The 20,969-nt window shown below is 37.2% G+C and overlaps 1 protein-coding gene across 1 annotated transcript in view; it reads right to left on the bottom strand.

Moving 5' to 3' along the window:
• Nucleotides 1-20,969, bottom strand: part of EFCAB6 (EF-hand calcium binding domain 6) — an 87,189-nt gene that overhangs the window by 39,311 nt on the left and 26,909 nt on the right. The window contains exons 8-9 of the mRNA XM_072400303.1: nucleotides 16,630-16,751; nucleotides 8,600-8,748 (exon numbers count right to left, since the gene is read on the bottom strand). Of these exons, the coding sequence (XP_072256404.1) occupies nucleotides 8,600-8,748; nucleotides 16,630-16,751 (271 nt within the window). The remainder of the gene's footprint in view (nucleotides 1-8,599; nucleotides 8,749-16,629; nucleotides 16,752-20,969) is intronic.

Below are 20,969 nucleotides of genomic sequence, written 5' to 3'. Positions count from 1 at the left end.
GATGCTACACTGCTGATGACATCAGAGCACAGTTGTCACTCTCCTCCAGAATATGAATTGTTCATGGGGGACATAACAGTGTGCAAAGTGTACAACCGCATGAGGGTCCAGAACACTTCTCAGCCAGAAACTTGGGAAGACCTACGTCTGCCTGCACAACCTTCTTCGCTTAGTGTTCAGCTTGCTCATCCTCAGAACCCTATTTGTGTAGCCCAGCTATATATCCCCTAGTGTCCGCCTAGGGAAGCAACATGCGTTTCCCTGGTCTATGCCAGGTTAATTATTTTCCCAGGAATCCCAGTGCTAATTTCTTTCAGGACTGTTGAAAGTTTGCAGGCTTTTACAGTGGGGTGTCAGGAGGGGAGTTCCAAGTATAGGGAGAGCATAAAACAAGCCTTGGAAATGCAAGAATGCAATAGACCACTTTTACAGATTTACAAGCAAAAGGAAAACAGACCAGTGTCTTAGGCAAAAACTTTACTCACCCTTACCCTTCAAGTGTGGCATGCCATGGATTAACGTTTCCCTGTTCTGTCCTGTCCACCAGCGGTGCATGTTTTGCTGGTAATTCCACACATACACAGGCAGATCTTTTAGTGTGTCAGCAATGTGGATTGCTGCTAGTTTTCCTACAAAATATGCACTGCTGGAAGGACACAGATTTTGGAAACACTTTCATACACTAATATGGTTGAGAGCCCCATCCTGTCCATATTCAGTTTTCAGGACCATGGTCAGCAGATGCTTAGCAGGCATTTGAACTCACACACAGGGATGTGATTTATTAAAGCTCTCCAAGACTGGAGAAGATATGCTATCATAAGAGAACATGGGTGATCCAGCAAACCTGAAATATATTTCTGCAAACTCATTTGCTATTCATTGGCAAATATTTTCAAGTCTGGACGAGATATATTCCAGGTTTGCTTGAAAAAAATCACTGGGAAAGACCTTCAAATATTTCCAGGGAGTTAATAAATTATTTTGAGTATGAGCTGACCAAAATTAAAATTGTATTGCAGATGATAGTAGAAAACATTATTCGGCTAGTTAAGCTTATACTCTATTTTGTTCCATAACAGCATATTCACTATTCTGTCCAAACTGTGCAAACACCTGTCTAGCACATCTAGCACAGACAAAAGTATATGAACACCCCTCCAAAAGACATTCAAAGTTCAGCCATTTCCACTAAAGCATAATATTAATTCTATAACATAGAAAACATTTTAGACAACTGTGAGATTTCAACCTTGAAGCAACAGTTTGGAGAAGACTCTTTTTTTATTTTAGTATGAGCATACCCTTGTGCATACAGTCAGTTTTAAAAAATATTGCTTGATGAAAATAGATTTGAGAAATTGGATTGGCCTAAAAGCCTACTGAACACCATTAAGATAAAATAAAATGCAGTTTAAATGCAGGTTTTCCTTTTAAAAATCAGTACCTGGCCAAACAAATGTTCTTTTGGCTGAATGGGCACACATTTTAATGGACAAAATGTTTTTTACTAAAATAGTGGAGGCTCCTATAGCTGCAAAGGGGATCTAATAACTCCACATTATTGCCCATAGTTTTGGAACAGGATGTCCAACAAGGACATATTCTACAGATACAATGGCTAGGCATCCACAATCTTTTGGCCATGTAGTCTCTAGTACATATGTCAATCTTTCTACTTTTCTACTGGAATTTCCCTATATTTGTTATGCACATTTCAAAACAATATTCTGTAAAAGAACAATCCAACTCAAACTGTTTATCCGTTGTGTAATATTAACTCTGAAACGCTTCTCTTGTGAGAAACCCTAAATTCTTCTTGCATTACACTCACCATTATATTCCTTACATAATAATTCATTGTAGTTTACTCTGTTGCTTTTGAAAAAATATAAACTGGATGATTATGAAAACCAGCAGCCATTGTATGAAAACAACAGCAGAAAATTATAATATAGCTTTTCGATGCACCAATAATACGGCTCATTCAGTAGCCACACAATCTGCTTATGACGGGAAACAAGATTGTTTAATCTGTTTCTTTTTTCCCCGTATAGTATTCAGATGTAGTATTTAAGTAAAATCAACTGGAAAGATTGTTAAGAGAGGGGTTTTCATCAACAGATCACAGCTGTCATTTTTCAATGTTTTTTTTTTTGCCCAAACTGGGTATTTACATGAAAATCTTTAATCCCACAAAATGAAAATAAATTCAAAGATCATAAATTACCCATGCAGGATGGTGCATGGTACCAAATCACTAGGTGGGAGAATGTTCAAGAAAGGCCAGGGCCAAGGCAGGCAGCAAGTAAGAGAAGTGAAGAACAAGCCAGGGGTCAAGAACCAGAAATCCAGGAAATAGACACCGGTGACACAGGGGCCACCACAGACAAAGAGGAACACTGGAACAGCACAATAGAACAGGCAGGGAAATAGCAGACTGGGCAATAATGGGTGTTACTATCTAAGGACAAAGAAAGCACTGAATTAAATAACAGGTGTAAAGGAATTGGTCAGCAGAGCTAGGGGGCTCGGCACTAGTTGAGACACGTTGCACAAACGCAGAGTGCTGTGTCTGAGCCAGCTAAATAGCCAAGGGTGATTAAGAGGCTTTTTCCTTATTGGCCGTCAGGAAGGGCGATACTGATTAAATCTGCAAGACTAGGAACGCCCAGGCTCAGAACTGCTTGCATGGAAGGGGAAGGAAGAGGTAAGTGTGACAATCTAGACTGCACACAGAGGAACAACAACACTGAACCAGGAAAGCCCCTTACAGAGCTGTCACAAGGTTGAAAAGGAACATTTGTTTAAAAAAAAATCTACCTTTGCTGTAGTGTTACCAGAGCTCATTACTGGAAACATCTCAACCAAATTATTTGAACAATATCCACATAGTTTAGCCATGTATCCTTAAACCTTTTAGCTATATAGGGTGACTTTTCAGTTTAGTTGAAGTTAAATTACTGCCTCAACAAAAACTGATGTCATACACTGCCTATTTAAAAGCTGAACAGAGTATGAGTTCAGGACGTTTGGGAGGGCAGCAAGCATATGAAGATTTATAAACAAGCAATATAGGAAGGAAATATATACAGTTAGGTCCATAAAATTTGGACAGAGACAACTTTTTTCTAATTTTGGTTCTGTACATTACCACAATAAATTTTAAATGAAACAACTCAGATGCAGTTGAACTACAGACTTTTAGCTTTAATTCAGTGGGTTGAACAAAAAGATTGCATAAAAATGTGAGGAACTAAAGCCTTTTTTTACACACTCACTTCATTTCAGGGGCTCAAAAGTATTTGGACAAATTAAAAAGCTGAAAATAAAATGTTCATTTCTAAAACATGGTTGAAAACCCCTCGCTAGCAATGACAGCCTGTAGTCTTGAACTCATGGACATCCCCAGATGCTGGGTTTCCTCCTTTTTAATTCTCTGCCAGGCCTTTACTGCAGCGGATTTCAGTTGCTGTTTGTTTTATGGGCCTTCTGTCCAAAGTTTAGTCTTCAACAAGTGAAATGCATGCTCAATTGGGTTCAGTTCAGGTGACTGACTTGGCCATTCAAGAATATTCCACTTCTTTGCTTTAATAAACTCCTGGGTTGCTTTGACTGTATGTATTGGGACATTGTCCAACTGTATTATGAAATGCCTCCCAATCAATTTGACTGCATTTAGCTGGATATAAGCAGACAGTATCAGTCTCTGAACACCTCAGAATTCATTTGGCTCCTTCTGTCCTGTGTCACACCATGGATAAACACTAGTGTCCCAGTACCACTGGCAGCCATGCACGCCCAAGTCATCACACTGCCTCCACCATGTTTTAAAGATAATGTGGTATGCTTTGGATCATGAGCTGTTCCACGCCTTCTCCATACTTTTTTCCTGCCATCATTCTGGTAAAGGTTTATTTTGGTTTCTTCGTCCAAAAAATGTTTTTCCAGAACTGTTCTGGCTTTTTTAGATGTTTTTGAGCAAAGTCCAATCTAGCTTTTCTATTCTTGAGGCTTATAAGTGGCAGTGCATCCTCTGTTTTTACTTTCATGTCTTCTCTTTTTGGTAGAGTTGGATATCGATACGCCTACTTCCTGGAGAGTGTTGTCCACTTGGTTGGCTGTTGTGAAGGGGTTTCTCGTGATCATTCACCACTGTTGTCTTCTGTGGACGTCCAGGTCTTTTGGTGTTGATGAGCTCACCAGTGTTTGGTTTCTTTCTCATGATGTACCAAACGGTAGATTATACCACTCCTAATATTGTAGCAATTTCTCGGATGGGTTTTTTCTGTTTTTGCAGCTTAAGGATGGCTTGTTTCACCTGCGTGGACAGCTCCTTTGACCGCATGTTGTCTGTTCACAGCAAAATCTTCCACATACACGCACCCCACCCACCCCTCCAAATCAACTTCTGGCTCTTTATCTGCTTAATTGATAATGACATGATGAAGGAATTGCCCACACCAGCCCATGAAATAACCTTTGAGTCAGTTGTCCAATTCTTTTGGACCCCTGAAAAGAAGTGATTGTGTACAAAAAAGGCTTTAGTTCCTCACATTTTTATGCAATCTTTTTGTTCAACCCACTGAATTAAACCTGTTAATCACCTGTTCAACTACATCTGAGTTGTTTCATATAAAATTAATTGTGGTAACGTACAGAACCAAAATTAGAAAAAGTTGTCTCTGTCCAAATATTTATGGACCTAACTGTATCTTTCAATATATACAACGAAACCTTCACCTGTTATAATTGTCAGATTCATAAGCCCAGTTGTGAGTGCTTTATGGGTCCGAAAAAAGTAAATCATTGAAGGAAGTAGGGACAAAATGTAAATGAAGAGCATGCTTCAAATAATTTACAATGAATATGGTAACGGTATTCTTTAAAAACCATGGGAAAGAAATAAAAAAGGTTTTTATCTAATCAACAGTCAAGGCGTCAAGCTGTAAGAGACACTGCAGAACGCTATTAACTAAATCACGCCATGTATGACGAAACCAAAATCAGATGAACGTGTCGACATTTTACTGACATTTTATTTTAAAAAAAATGTGCATTGTAGAACGGAAAATGTAACGTGTGAAAGCTCCATGAAAAATCATCTGCCAAAATAAAAATAAAATAAAAATGTGAAACAATTAAAATTTAGCTCAGGTGAACGAGAGAACCAATTTCTATATTAATATTTTGTGTGTGTGGGGGGGGGGGGGGTCATAACTGCAATTTTTAAAGAGCGTGATCGGGTAAATGTGTACCTGAAGGACATAAAGTCATGAACTGTTATACCTGACAAAATATTTGTAACTTTGCTTGGTATTCCATGATGTGTTGTATGAGTTTATAGGATGATAAAAATATTAACACCTTTCAGGGTCTGCATTTCTGTAGACTGAGCCACCTTTCATCACTTCCTATGGACCACGTTGATGAGCCCCAGGTAAAATTCTCATATTAATAATATATAACCTGCTAATCTATGATGACATTTATTGAATCTGTCATATGTTGCTTTCTGTAATTGCCTCAAAATAAATATCATATACTAACCTTTTTTTGCCCCAGCTTCTTTCCCCCACCATAGGTTAGGTGATTAAAATACCCTAAGACTGATTTAACATTCTATTATTTATCATACAGGGAAAAAAAATCATCTCCTAACCCAGGTATTAGTCTGGCTGTAAGTAAGATATTTTAATTATGTTTTTAATAATGTGTAACTTAACTAATTTGAGCTTACATTTATTTCCTCCTGTGTTTTCATCATGATTGTATGCTGTAGGCTTAATAGGGAATTATTGCAAAGAACAATTCCATAAATATGTATACCTGAAATGCCTCTCACAAATTACCCCTCCCCCTTCCTTTCTCTCGATTGTTTTTAATAAGCACACAAACCATTTTAATCTTCTGTATATTTATCAGACACATACCAGGATCTTCTGCCAGGTGCCTGGATTTAGCAGGACCCAGGGAGCAAACCACTGTCAGTGCGCAAGGTGACTTGCTATGTTTTCTACAGGAAACTGTGAAGTTAGGTGGAAAAATATTCAGTCCAACACTGCATGTAGTCCCAGCCCAATGGTGCTCAGCAGAATGTGTTGAAAATAAAGGGAATCAATTTGGGCCATATTCAGTGTTTTACATGTATGAAAACATTGCTCCTACTCACCACCACCAAAGGGAGGGAGGTGGCACAGGGCTGGCTAGTAGTGAAAGGGTACCTTTTATACTGACCACCAGCATAGAGGTACTTCTAAAATGACCAGCCGCTATGGGCCACTTCTGCACTTACAAATAGTAAGGCAGTCATATAGTGATAAATACTTCATAGAGCTAAAATGGTCTCCCTGATTAGTTTCACTTTGTGTGCAAGGGGTGCAGGAGAACTATTCACAAGAGGAGCAGTTAAGCAATCTGCAAGGGGTGCAGGGGAGCTGTGGTTATAAGGTTTGTGACATACGTGTGATGTGTATACACCAAGTAGGCTTGGGTTCTATTTAAATATACCCTTAAAGCATGTATTGCTACATGCACCATTCACTTGAACTTGCTGAAAATGATCTTAACCTGAAAAGTGAAAAAGAATGCAACCACTATACTGAAGGACTAGTAAACTGTAAAAGCTAGTCAATTTGTGTCAGAATATTCAGGGGTATTAAAATACTTTTAGCCATATTGTGGCAGGTGTGATGGTCAGGTGTCTACAGATGTTGTGCCATACATTCTACAAGTCACTCAGGAATTAAGCAGGTAACTATAATTTCATACAAGTTTTCTTTTTTGCCTGAAACTAGCTTTAATATCAGGCTATTGGATTAGACAGTGGAGGTTCTGCAGAGATTACATGCCACCCACATATTGTAAAAATGATAAACTGAACCCAGCAGAAGGGCCTACCAGGACAAAGACATATATCCAGTAAAGCTAAATTTAGCAGACTCCTATACATTAACATATGCGGTCCTGTTCAGTTGCTGTAAATGCTTTATTATCCTAAAAATAAATTTGCACAGTCCCTGCAATGGCTGGAAATTCTGCATAAAATTCTCATTATGAACATACTGTTCATCTCTGAAACGCTGATCCTATTTTGGGAAGCATTGTGTAACTGGAAATAAATGAATGTAGGTTAGTGAATCTGGAACACCTACAGAAATGCTCCTTACGTTTTAATATCCTGACTTAACACATATTTTAGTAAAAATACATACAATGCAATTACTACATTCCGGTCCCTCCAGGAGTGTGAGGAGTAACTGAAGGGCAGAATAGCTCTTACGGTCACATCTCTGTTAACTAATGAGGTTGGATATGACAGGTCACAGGCAAAGTTCAAAAAAATCTAGTTTTTCAAGGTAGGTAAGTTACATTCTATTTAGCATTGTGAAATAGTAAAAAGTTTCCCTAATGAAAAAGAAAGGTAAAGCTAAACTGAACCATATAAAGTGAATATGAAATATTAAACCATGCAATGCCCAGAAAGCAGCACTTACCTTCCAGTATGAGAACATGCCCTTGCCATCCTCATATACAATGCAGAACCACTGCTCAGCTGCCCAGAGTTAGGCTTTAAAAAACAAGGTATGCTAAAGTGTATCCAAAGCAATTTTCGTTCAATTTTGGATCATGTAGGGAAGGATTAGAACTACTGTCAGGATTTATTGCTGTTGGTTTTACTTTCTGTTTGTCCCAATTATCATTGTTACTGGAACAGAAAACAGAAAAAGAAAAAATTTCCAATGGGGAGGTCTGGGCAACTAAAGACCTGTACTCATGGTAAATTTCTGCCAATAGAAACCATCTTTTGTGATTGTTTCCAGCAACACTAGAATGAACGGGTTGACACACAGTCCTCTTCAGGGTTCCTCCACATAGGAATTACAGTGGTCGCCATTTAGTGATCTGCCACAGCAGATTGCTAGACAACATCAGAGGACAGCTGTAAACACATTAGATTTTTGTTGCCTACGATTGTTTATGATTTTTTCTGGGCAACAACTATATAGTATGTGCACATAGTACACCAGTGTTTCTTAGTCAGGGTTCCTTCAGAGGTTCCTAGGGGTTCCTTAAGCAATGATCAATTTGTATTTCTCAGGTCAGTTCTCACACCAGTGATCATTTTGACTATCTCTGTATCAGGAGTAGTGAGGGTTTTTGATTAATACACTAAAGAACCAAGAGTTAAGCTTTTTTTAGCAAGTCAAATACAAAAATTGCCAGTTGTGGAGGAGGCATTTTTCCCAAACACCACCAAGCTAATGTACTGTGAACTGTGGATATAGTAATCATAGCAGGGGTTCCCTGAAGACCTTAAAGTTATTTTCCCCAAGTAAAAAGGTTAAGAAACAATGTTTTATAATCTATCGGAACACAGTCTTTGCTATACTTATCTGCATCATCATGCAGTATGTAATAATATAAATAAATATACAACTAACAACAAAGCAGTGTTACAGTAAGCAAAAAAATATAATTTGATTTTTTTTAAAAATGATTTGAATAAATGGGGATATATTTCTGCAAACGGCACAGAGGAATAATCCATCTTTCGTGACACGGTACAGCACTCTGGAGAAAACATCAGGGGTCTTACCTGCTCATTAACTCATAAAATGTTCGGTCTGGTAAAGGGAAGATGAAGTTATTAATGACTGACTTTAAGGCATCTAGAGAGATACATCCAGTCTGATCTACGTCAAATGATCTGAAAGCTTTCACAAGATCCGGGCGTGCGGAGGAGATCTGTAATAGAAGACATTGTAAGGGCTTTGTTCATAAAAGTGTGCCTCATGAAAGAATAAGAATCTTTCTTTAAATTCTTAATGTATTTGTATTTAATGCTGTACAGTAATCTTTAGATGTTTCATTGATAAGTTTTTCAGTTGCCTAAAAGTCCCCCGGCTATACTAATAAAATTCAGTATGCCGGTGCTATAATTAATGAAGACTTTTACTGAAATTACCCTCTATTAAATAACTGAAGTCGCCAACCAACAAATAAAAAAGATTACTTTTACCACCAAGCATGAATTTATACATGGGTGTACTACTGAGTCAAAACAGTGGGTATTTCTGGTTGACAATATCATCCAGCACAAATATTTTGGTTGCCGCACAAACTATATGGATACAAGTTTGTGGTTAACGGCCATCATACCTTATCCTATTCCCAAACGTGACCCCCTCCCTTTTGTGGCTCCACATTTTATAAAAGAGCTTTTTAAAAGACTGGAGTTAGTCTATAGGAATTTGTGAGGTCAAGTACAGATGTTGGATCCAGAAAGTATTCAACAGGATCAAGGTCACAGTCTGTGCAGGACACCTTAGTTGCTCCACACCAACCTTGTCAAACCAGGCTGGCTTTGCCCAATTTAATGCAATTATTGGGGGGTATTATTAATAATATTTTTTATTACTAATTATTTAATTCAACTAGTAGTTATATAGCGCTGACATATTATGCAGCTGTTAGAAGGCACTCTTTGGGCCTACAATCCCAGGTGGTGCCCCACCACAGAAGGGTGTGCTTGGCCTATTCTCTCTGGTGGCTGCGCTGGCAATAACACAGGAGTTTTAGGATTTAGTGCTCTGCGGGTTGCAGCATCCTTGTCTCCCTCTAGATGTGTTTTCCTCTCAGCATTCCCTGCACTAAGACTGCACAGCTGAGTGGAATTTGGAGCTGTGTTGCAGCTGATTAGTAGAGTGGTTCCTGGGTAATCCCATGCTGTCATTGGCTGCTGGGCTTTATAGCCTATCTGCTTCCAGCCTTCTGTGCCTAATGTAGAGTTAGCATATCTGTGCTAGAGAGATTCTTAAGGGTTTTTCTGTTGCTGACCATGCTGAATATTGGTAGTGACCAGGGCCTTACAGCAGCACTTAACAAAGTCATGTCACTAGCTGTCCCTCAAAGGGTCCCACAATCTAATGTCTCTACCATAGTCACTACCACAGTCTAAGGACAGTTTCGGGGGAAGCCAATGAACCTAACTGCAAGTTTTTGGAATGTGGGAGGAAACCCATGCAAACATGGGGAGAACCTGCAAACTTCAAGCAGATAGTGCCCCTGGCCGAGTTTAGAACCTGGAACCTAGCGCTGCAAAAGCCAGAGTGCTAATAATAATTCATAACGATTTATATTGTGACAACATCTTTGAATTGGTGCTTTTTTTTGTAAAGGCTCAGACTACATAAATGTTTATGTTCACTTGTCATGTTCACTAGTCCCTGACATGTCTCTAACAGAAATATTACCAGTTACCAACTTTATGCTTCTAAGTGACCCTTGGTCAGTAGAGACATAGGAAATGCAGCTGATATATTCATTATACATTGCTCGTTGTCTTCCTGTTCCATTTTTATTGTTTTGAAGCCCATAAAAAAAAAAAAATCATATTTAGAATTATCACAATGTGCTTCTTCAGAGTCAATGTGGTTTATCAGAGTCAGAGGCTTAGCTTTCGTCAGCCTCCAGCATGAAGTTCTCTTACTGGTAATATAGCAAAGCATGATGCCAAACCTGCTTATAAATACAGAAGATGAAGGGTTTACATATACTTTAAAGTTGCAATTCTCAACCAGTGGTTTGTAAAACCTTAGGGTTCCTCCACGGATTCCTAAAGCTATGGGTGATTGACCTTCAATCCAAAGGTGTCTGCCTTTTTTTAGGCGCCAATACTTAACAAAGCCAGCAACATGACACCAAATATCTTTTGAGCTGCCTGTAGGGGTAGCATTCTGAGTTTACGGATTGTAGTCTTCATACTGGCCACCAATGTAAAGGGTATTCTTTTTCTCTCTGATCCCAGATAAACTGGTTTAGTTAAGGGTTCCTTGCAACCTGTAAGATATTTTAGGAGTTCCCCTGGAATAAAAGGATTGGCAAAGACTGCGTTAAGGTTTAGGTAAGCTTTTATGTAGTATTACGTTTTTAGGGTATTTTTAAGCTATGATGAATTATTTAAAACAACGTTATCCATTTTTTTCTACACCTAAAGAATGTAAAAAACACAGAATACAAAGGAAACAATTTATAAAATCAAACATCTGAGAAAATCAGGTTTGGCTTCAGGAGTTCTAAGAAAATAGAAATATCATTTTTATTTTTGTTTTGAATTATTACTGTCTTCTAATGCAACCTGCTGAGCTCAAAATACATTTGAATATCTCTCTTTAACAAAAAGGAATATTTGAAAAAAAAATGGTTTTATATCAAGTAACACACATCTAACACATGCTGAGAGGTTTGTCATGTTTCAAAAGAGAGAAAACTATGTTGTGTTTGTGTGCTTTTTAAATAGTGGATCTATTTTGAGATTTTGTTTTGTACCTGCAAAAAAATGGTTTATCAATTTGTATTTATTTCTTTGAACAATTAATTATTTCACCACTTTTGAGCAACAAGGTGCAAATCACACAAGGAAAGCGATATAATGATTATAAAGCGGTAATATTCATATAAACCACCAGGTGCCTATTACTTCCTTACCACATCCAAATTTTCATCCCCATGTGTCAATTTCACCTTAAAGTAGATCTCTTGTCTTTAAAATTAAAAGTCCCTTTTTTGTTAAACAACTGTTTGGATCCTCACATCCAAAACTTTCAGGGTGTGTTAGTAGCCTGATCCCCTGCTGCACGTTGTGGTTTTACTACCAGATACAAAAGTGACATAGGGGTTGGTGGACTAAACCACAGTGCACTCAGCCATCTAATACTATTTAATATTAAAAATGAAGACTCTTTGGCCAGCTTTAGTTATTTGATAGTGAGAAGATTCCAAAATCTAATGGTAGGATATGCGAGTATAAACATTTAACTGTTGCAGGGAGATTTAAAAACATTTTTACAAAGTGACAAAGAACCAGACTATGATAAATGAAAGGCTCAGAATATTCAGTCCAAAAGTGTTACAGCTGTGTTGTCTTATCTATGAAAGGTCTATATTTGCCCATTTTTACACTTATTTAGCAGACCAAATTGGGACCTGCAGCGGTGTTACTGTGCCTGCAATGCCACTCATTCACACTGAATAAAAGTACAATACAGTATATTGTACATTACCACATGTGAATGGGCTCTAAGAGGTCAGTGTCCTGAAAGGAATGTGTCTGGCTTAAACATGGTAAGTAAGACTAAATTAAGGAACAAACATAAGTCTGCCATATTCTTTGTTTATTAGCAATGGGAGGGTGATTTTGGATAAACTGATTGAATTCTGGAGTTCTCCATCTTCAAAATATCACAAACATTGAACTTCTCAATTATGCCTATTGAGCAAAAAATGAGCTAAACATTTTTGCTGGAATAAATAGCATTCCACACCTCTGTAATAGAGACATAGTTAAATAGTAGGTTAGATTGAAAAAAGACATAAGTCCATCAAGTTCAACCACTAGGGAAATAAACATATCCCAGATATAAAACCCAATGGACATAGCTGGTCCAGAGGAAGGCAAAAAAACCCTGGTACAATTTCCTTCAATGGGGGAAAAAAATCCTTCCTGATTCCATGAGGCAATCAGATGTTCCCTGGATCAATAGTCACTGTTATTTTTACTTTAAATCCTTAATACCCAGTTATATTCTGTGCTTATGGAAAAAGATCCAGCTTTTTCCTAAAGCAATCTATAGTAGTTGCTGAAAATACTTCCTGAGGGAGCCGATTCCACATTTTCACAGACCTTACAGTGAAGAATCCCTTCCTTATCCGGAGCTTAAACTTCTTTTCCTCCAGACGCAAAGAGTGCCCTCTTGTTCCTTGTAATGATCTCAAAGTGAATAATGGGGAAGAGAGCTCTCTATATGGACCATTTATACATTTATACAGGGTGATCATATCCCCCCTTAAATGTCTGTTCTCAAGGGAGAATAGATTCAATTCAGTTAATTTATCCCCATAGCTGAGCTCCTCCATTCATATTATTAGTTTAGTTGCCCTTCTCTGCACTCTCTCCAATTCCACAATGTCCTTTTTTGTGAACTGGTACCCAAAACTGGACTGCATATTCCAGATGTGGTCTGACCAATGCTTTGTACAGGGGCAGGATTATGTATCCATCTCGCAGTCTATTCCTCTTTTAATACAAGAAAGTACTTTACTAGCTTTAGATATTGCAGCTTGGCATTGCATGCGGTTATTAAGTCTATGATCTACCAGAACCCCCAGATCCTTTTCCATTTCTGACTCCCCTAAATGTATTCCCCCTAGACAGTATGAAGCATGCATGTTGTTAGCTCCCAAGTGCATAATTTTACATTTATCTATATTAGATGTAATTTGCCACTTGGCTACCCAATCAAACAGTTCATTAAGGTCTGCTGGTCTGCTACATAAAGCGGGGGTTTTGTAGTTCAGCAGGTTGGAGCTGGGCAACAGTACTTGTGATTGCAATGCACAAAAGACAATTATTCAGCTTGTTACAGTAAGTTAAGATCTTGCGTGATTTCTGGCAGATCAAAAAGTATATGTCTGTACTTGAGGTCTGTATATAAAATTATGGGTATATACTGTAGAGATGTACTGCTTATGTTTTTCCTTATTTTGCTCAGACATACACTCTAACCATATGTGTACCATATATTGTAAGACGTGGTAGGTCTCAGAGGATACAAAGACATGCAGACAACCCAGTACCCATCGTTCTCAGTGAGCCATCTGCCTGTCTATGGGCAGCTTTAGATAATTTACCAGAGATTGGCCATTGATAAATATAATCCAGTAAGAAAATGACACAAAAGAAAAATGAACGCTTCTTAAGAGGCATCTGGCCATTTTGTCGCTACAGAACTTGCCTTACAGCCACGCATAACCAGTTATGTTTTCATTGCTGGCTGTTTACTTAAGCAACGACAGATGGCTCTAGATTGGAAATGAACTTCCATTTAATTGCAGAAACATTCTTTTCCTATATTTTCTTCCTATTCAAGAAATACATCCAGAGCAATAAAAATATACTTTTTTATATTGGCCACAAGCATGTTAACTTCCTTTTTATTTCCATAGCTGTATTGTGTACAATCGACTAGCACCATGGCAACAAGGAAAGTGGTTATTGTTCCGCCTGAGACAAACCATATTGTTTTTCAATCTGTCAGTGACTCACAATGTTTTCTATCTTCCGTGAGAGAGATGATTCAACCTTTGTCTCCATTTTCTAAAGCTTTTACCATCTTCTGCATCAGATGGATGAAAGGAGGCTGTGAGATGGGCTTATGCCTTAAACAATGCAGTGATAATTGCTGGATGTATTTTATCACCTTGTAATATGCACATTAAATTGGGTATGAAGGAAGCCTGTCATTGCTGAATGTGGCTTAATTATCTGTATGTTTACACTCGGGAATATGGATAAGTTCATGGAAGGACAAGGCTGCTCAGTTTTACAGGGAAATTAGAGAGTCCTTGAGATCTATATGTAAGGTCATGTATAAGAAAACAGATCTCTGAGAAATATGAGCAAACACTAAACATTAGTTTGTTCATTGGACCTAAGTTATTTAGGCTCTCTAAGGCTTGAAAGGATACACTTTGATCAGTGAGATGAAATCAGGGTGATCCAACAAACATGAAATGGATCAGGTCCAGGATTGAAAACAATTGCTAAAAAAAAAAAAGGTAAATTATTTTAGGAAATCCATTCCAGGTTTGCTTGATCACCCAGCCTTACTGATGAAAGTGTATCCTCTCCAGCCTTGGAAAGCTTTAAAGGAATTAAACTCCAAAGTGCCTAAAACAAAGAAAAGAAAAAACACACTTACCTTCAATCCCGTAGCGCAGTCGATCAGTCTTCCATCGCATCCCGCGTCGTCCTGGTATCCCTCTCCGAGCCGGCGCTCCTGGCGGTGCCGTCTTTGCCTCCTTTTTCTGGTTCTACTTTCTACATCACCTGATCTCACACCTGTGTCGGAAAAAAAACTTGCCGATCCCACGCACGCAATAAATTTTTTTTCTATTCACCCAAAAGCCTCCTGGGATGTGTGACATAGGTATCCCAGAAGGCTTTGCGCTCAGGCGATCGAGAATTAGGGGGCGGTGCTACACCCTTTTCTTTTTTCTTTTTTTTTTAAAGGGTGTTGCACTTAAAAAAAACCTAAACAAACAGAACTTTTACCTTACATAAAGGGGTTGTCTACCCTTTTATTTAAAGTGGAATTTTTGAGTTTAGGTAAGCTTTAAAAAATCAGACCCAAAGTCAGAACCAAACCATAGACAGTGGGCCTGATTTATTAAAGCTCCCCAAGGCTGGAGAGGATACACTTCCATCAGTGAAACAAGGTCAGTAGACTGACAGATAGATAGATACTGATGAAGTAGTCCTTGTAATATGATAATAAATGGTGCCTGGGAAAGTGTAAATATTTTATGTGGTATTCACCCCTAAGTATTAATATATAAATAACTATGGCACAAAGGATGTTTTTTTACCACACATACCACGTATACCACAACCAAAATCAGTTAAAACATAGTTTTAATAAAGTACTACATTAAAATTATATCATTAAATTATCAAAACTATATAAAACTCACCAATATACCTTACTATGTTCCAACATATGGGTATGTTTATATTTACATTAATTTGCAAAATTTTCTTTATCGTTTCAAACCATAGTGTGGCAACATTTAGAATCAAGATACCTTATGTTCTGATCAGTCTTACTACCAAACTTTGATCTGATAAAGCAGACGTTGTTCTGCGAAACACGTGATCATTTTGGTTTACTGATTGGTCAAAACTAGATAGTATTACTATATTGCTTTTATATGGCTTTGTGTACATGTTATGTCACCTATGTTGTTAATGTGTTTGTGTGATATATTTTTAATGTAGTACTTAATAACTGGTTTTGGATGCAGTTCTTGTATTACCGTGAATTTTCACTTCAGTTCCTGGACAAAAGGTGAAAGGGGGATATTGAATTGTATATCGTGCCTAAGATCTGTTTAGGCAGGGATGTCATTTGGATATAAAAAGTTTCAGGGAATTTTAGGGATGTCTACTGATTTTCGAATGCCCCAATAGGGGCAATTCCCGAGGCATTTCGCCCAAGAAGAGCTTCATCAGGGCAAATGAGTCAGAGACTGGAGAACAATTCTGTATAAGTGTCTGTTAATGTGCATATATGGTAATTTTGTTCACAAAATCACGCTGTTTAGCATAGTAGATATGTGTTAGCAGAAGGTTATAGCACAGTTGAGTTCTGTTTAGATTAGCCTTAAAAACTCGTATTAAATAAATAACATATACACGATCAAACTATTGTGCCACAAAAAGCCTGTCTGTCTCTTCTTCTCTACCTACACTTAATGTCGAATCATACAGGCTAGGCACAACACAATACCAATTTTATATGATTACTTCTTTTTGGATAAAGAACCCTCTTCACACATTGTTTAAACTGGATTTGTTAAAAGGATAAAAGAAAGTAAAAATTCACATAAATGAATAAATCAGAAGCAGGAGATCCTCAGGTAAAGCTTATTCACCAGCAAGAAGAACAGTGACTGGATGATGAGAAATGCCAAACTTTTCCAATATACTGGATAAGTAACAAATTACATTTCATTGCCCAATAAAATTTTACTGAGCTACTAGGTAAGCCCAAATTTCCTCAACATTACCTTCTTTCTAAATGCTGCTTCTATTTCCTCGAGGGTGAAGTCCTCTGCATTAATTTTACCAGGTGTAGAAGGCATTCTCCAGACCTTTTCTTGCTCTAACTTTGTGGCCTCCCAGTTTAATGCTTTAAAAAAGTACATAATTAAAGAATTATTGGTTTTATACTTTAGCAAAAATGGTGAAATAAAGAAAGTCTTTTATTGAAAAACAAAAAAACTAAAAATGTTCCAAACAACAAGCATGTGTACTCATTGACGTACTCTGCATTTATTCTATGAGAATTATTTTTTTTTTTATTTCAAAAATATTACTAAACTTAATTTTGTGTTATAAAGCCACCCTGGGTGTCAAATAAATATTACAAGTATGCCAAGTTATTCATTCTTGTATCAAAAATTACTGTTCATACTAATGTCACATGAGCTATAAATACCAGGTGTTTTCCATGTAAAAATATATAAAAGGCTGCAGTAGACAGTAGCAGCAGATGCTGATAAATTCCAGACTATAGAAGATTGACAGACTGAATTGCTATAGTTTCCTAAAAAATATTCTTCACCATGTAAAAGTAATGGAAAAAAATGACAAAAACCCAGCAGATAAATTTAAAATATACATTCTGACACTTGACAAACAGATAATTTAAGATCACAAATAAAGGTAAGCTGTCAAACATTGCACAAAAATGTAAAACATGAGGAAAACCAGTCACTAATTCATTTCTAGCACACCATGGAACCACTGAATGTACCAAAGGTTGCAAAAGAAAAGGTTAATTGACACAAGAAAATACGAAATGCCACCCTTTTGTCCAAATATGTATTCATAAAAATATTATTAATTAGGAAAATGTGTTTGAAACCATGCTAGCAGAACAACCTGAAATCTTTATTTAAACAATCTGTCAGGCCTAACTTTCAGTCTGTGTCCCCACTGGGGAGATTTTCTCTGACTTTCTGTCTCAGTAATCCAGAAGAAATAGTACCTTAGCCATTGCTGAATGAACAACGTAAGGTCAATTTTGTCATAGGAAGGTTCTTACTCGGGGCAAAAGTTCCATTTTGAACTTTTATGAGCTTAGGACTTCGCTGCTCATCTCTTTCACACATTTGTGTCAAATCTGTGGCACTTGGCGATCTGGATAGTTGTGCTCCATTACCCCAACACAGTTACTGTTCTTCAACCGGCAAATCTATTCATGGAGCACAAGCCTTATAAATTGGAGCAAAGTAACTGCATGGGGTGTGCCATACCACTTGAGACCCAGGTTGCAGCTGCTAAACAGAGCAGCGGTGTTTCGATTTCCAGCGTTGTTCCAGCATAAGGGAGGCTGTTCTAGCAAAACGCAGACAAAGTATTTAGTTTTTTTGCAGCCTAACTTCATTGCAATTGTAAAAATCAATGGTTCAGTTGAGCACTAACCCCTCTCTGCCAATTAGAAAATATTAACCTTTTAGTTGAGAAAATACCCAGCACTTCTAAGGAATGGGGGAGCATGTAGCTCACTCCTTGTGACAGGACTGGGTTTTTCATCAAGCACGAGTACTGTCCAATGGGGGTTATCCCATAGCTCACAGCTATGATTTACACTTTGAGAAATTACCTATTACTTCCTGATGTGCCTCCAGAACCAGAATAGAAGACAAATATGTCCATTTGAAAATAGGCAGCAAAATAATTATGCTAACAGGGCTTTAACTCCTCCCTACTTCATCCTAAACAAACAAACACGTTTTGGCTTCAAATATATTTTAGGGGAATCAATACATGTATTCTTATCAAAGAAAAAAAACAATATCCCTGATAAAACTGAACTTATTCATTAAATGTGCTAAGTGAAAGTAACTTAGTTTATAGCAAAGGTGGTTTTTGTGTGGCCAAAAACAATAGAAGTGAAAATGTCAACAGAAGTGAAAATGTTAACGATTAAGTTGTGCTGCTGAAGCTGCAGTGAAAGTTAAATATTTGGTTTTATCGCTGGACTTAACTTTACCTTTAACCACGCTTACTTGCTTTATTAACAATATTTGCATTATTTACAAGGTTCTCTAGTAAGTATGCCCAGCATCAAAAACATGAACAAAGATAAATTTTGATGAATTAGGGTTTTGTGCATAAAAGGGTAAATGTATAATATTATATCCTCATTGGGTGGCTTAACTATGTGTGATGGTGGACAGACCTTTCGGAAAGTCTATTTTAACCTAGCCACAGTGCAGACTGAGGTTGTATACAAGGTTTGTTTCTGTTAGGTCTGTAGGAAGGTTTCTGCTTTATAACTTTAGCTTTTCACACGCCATCATTATTCACCAGAAAAGAGCAACAAGATACTCTGTTCCCTGTGCTAATAAACACCAGGAATTAATTACAAGATCTTCTGAAAACATTCTTCCTGATGGTTGAAGACTTTGCTGTTTACTTAGCAGTATATCAGTATCAAGGAAGTGTCAGAAAACAAATAAACATTTGAGAACTGGAGAAAGAGAAAACAGAAATTTCGAAATATTTTACGTAAAGGGATGCTGGGGCTGATATGCAAACACCAGAGCAAAGTGAAACTTTAAAAATGACTTTCAATTATTAATTTTCTACAAAAGATCTGATTGGGTGCTGGGGGCCACAACTCCACCTCTGTTCCCATACTCTTGTCATTTAAATTACAGATGTTGGAAGACAACCTTTTCATCCATGTTAGTTAAATTTAGATTATAAAAGTCTTTGTGGACACTTATCATTAAGGGTAAAGGGTTTATTCACACTTACAGGAAATGGTTGCATATAAACCTGGTAAAATCAAGGGATGTTGAAAAGTGGCAGACACCTGACTATCACATCTATAAAAGCTTGTTGGATATTTTAGTACATATTAAAGGGGACAGAAAGGAACTTGATCATCCAGTAATACAGGTATCAAAATAGAATTGTGATTGCCAGCCCCTTAAAATTAGTATAAATAAAAGGAAAAACGAAAGAGCAGAAAGGTTTTTTCGGGCAAATTTTGTATTGATAAATACTTGGTATATTATACATGGAACAAAGAGAAATACAATAACATTGACGTAGTACATAAGACATAAATCTCAGCTCCAGAACAAACTTTGTGGAGCTTACTTAAGATTAACAATAATACATGATATTTCTTTTTCACTCTGAATGCCTTCTTTAAATTCTTAAGCAAGAATCCAAATAGCCAACAATGTACTGGCATTTATCTTGCACCAAAAAGTCTTAAGTAATCTTGATACTTTTGCCACCTTGTCATCGACTCCTTACCACCTATTCCAATTCAAGTTGCTTGATAGATGCCAATATCCCCTGAAGAAGCTCAGTAGTGTGAAATGCGTTGGTCTGGGAGAATCACTCTGTTTTTACAAACGGTGTCAAGTACAATATACCTTTGGGTTAAATGGACTATATGAAAACCTATACTACTAAGAAGTATCATGTTAGTCCATGTAAGCTCCACAAAGTTTGTTTAGAAGCTGAGACTTTTATCTTATGTACTGTGAATGTTTTTGTATTTCTCGATGTTGCATGTATAATAATGTGCTCATTATTTATCATTACAAAATTTGAAAATGATGATTTACCTGTAAGAACTCTTACTAAAAGTCTTAAGCTGCCTTTTAGTGTAATAGTAACTCTAAAGTATTTAAGACCCTGTGCCCCACAATAGAAAACTCCCATGTCTGAACAGAAATAATTGGGGTTATCAAATGAGGTACCAACACCAGTGTAAAAAGGAGTCTTGGGTCACAATCTAAATCAGCACCCTGAGTATTGGATTGGTAATATCCAAAGATATGGAGGTATGGATTAGAACCTCTGAGAAGAATAAAATCCAGTTTTTAAGTCTGGATATGCACACACACATACAATCTCTGATTTAGGGGAGAAAGAGATAATGATTCTAATTGATAAGTAAACAAACTAGGAGAAATAACCTGATCATAAGCAACAAAATGCATTTTTTCTCACTGTACAGTTTTCCTTTTAGACAGGATAAAAGCTAACAATTAATAATCGTGACTATGATACTAATGTAGTGTAAAATAGAGGGAATTGTGTTTTTTACACAGATGGCATTACTTTAGGAAAAAGTAAATTAAGATAATTATATGGGAAAAAGAAGTTGGGAGCCAAGATTTTGTATGGTATGCCAGACTGTAAATCTGAACTGTCTGGAACTAAAGTTCTAAACTCCTTGTTGGCCTAAGATGTAGACAAAAATGTTAGAAACTGTTTCCTTTTCTTATATCAGTGTTGACCATGCAGCTATATGCAAGAGGCTGACAAAGAAGATTTTTAAATATCTAGTATACTGATAGCCCACCACATTTTC

The sequence above is a fragment of the Pyxicephalus adspersus genome, chromosome 2 (assembly GCF_032062135.1).
Source record: "Pyxicephalus adspersus chromosome 2, UCB_Pads_2.0, whole genome shotgun sequence".
In the NCBI taxonomy this organism is placed as follows: domain Eukaryota; kingdom Metazoa; phylum Chordata; class Amphibia; order Anura; family Pyxicephalidae; genus Pyxicephalus; species Pyxicephalus adspersus.
Note: the sequence above shows the minus strand (reverse complement) of the source record. Positions and strands in the feature narration are given on the sequence as shown.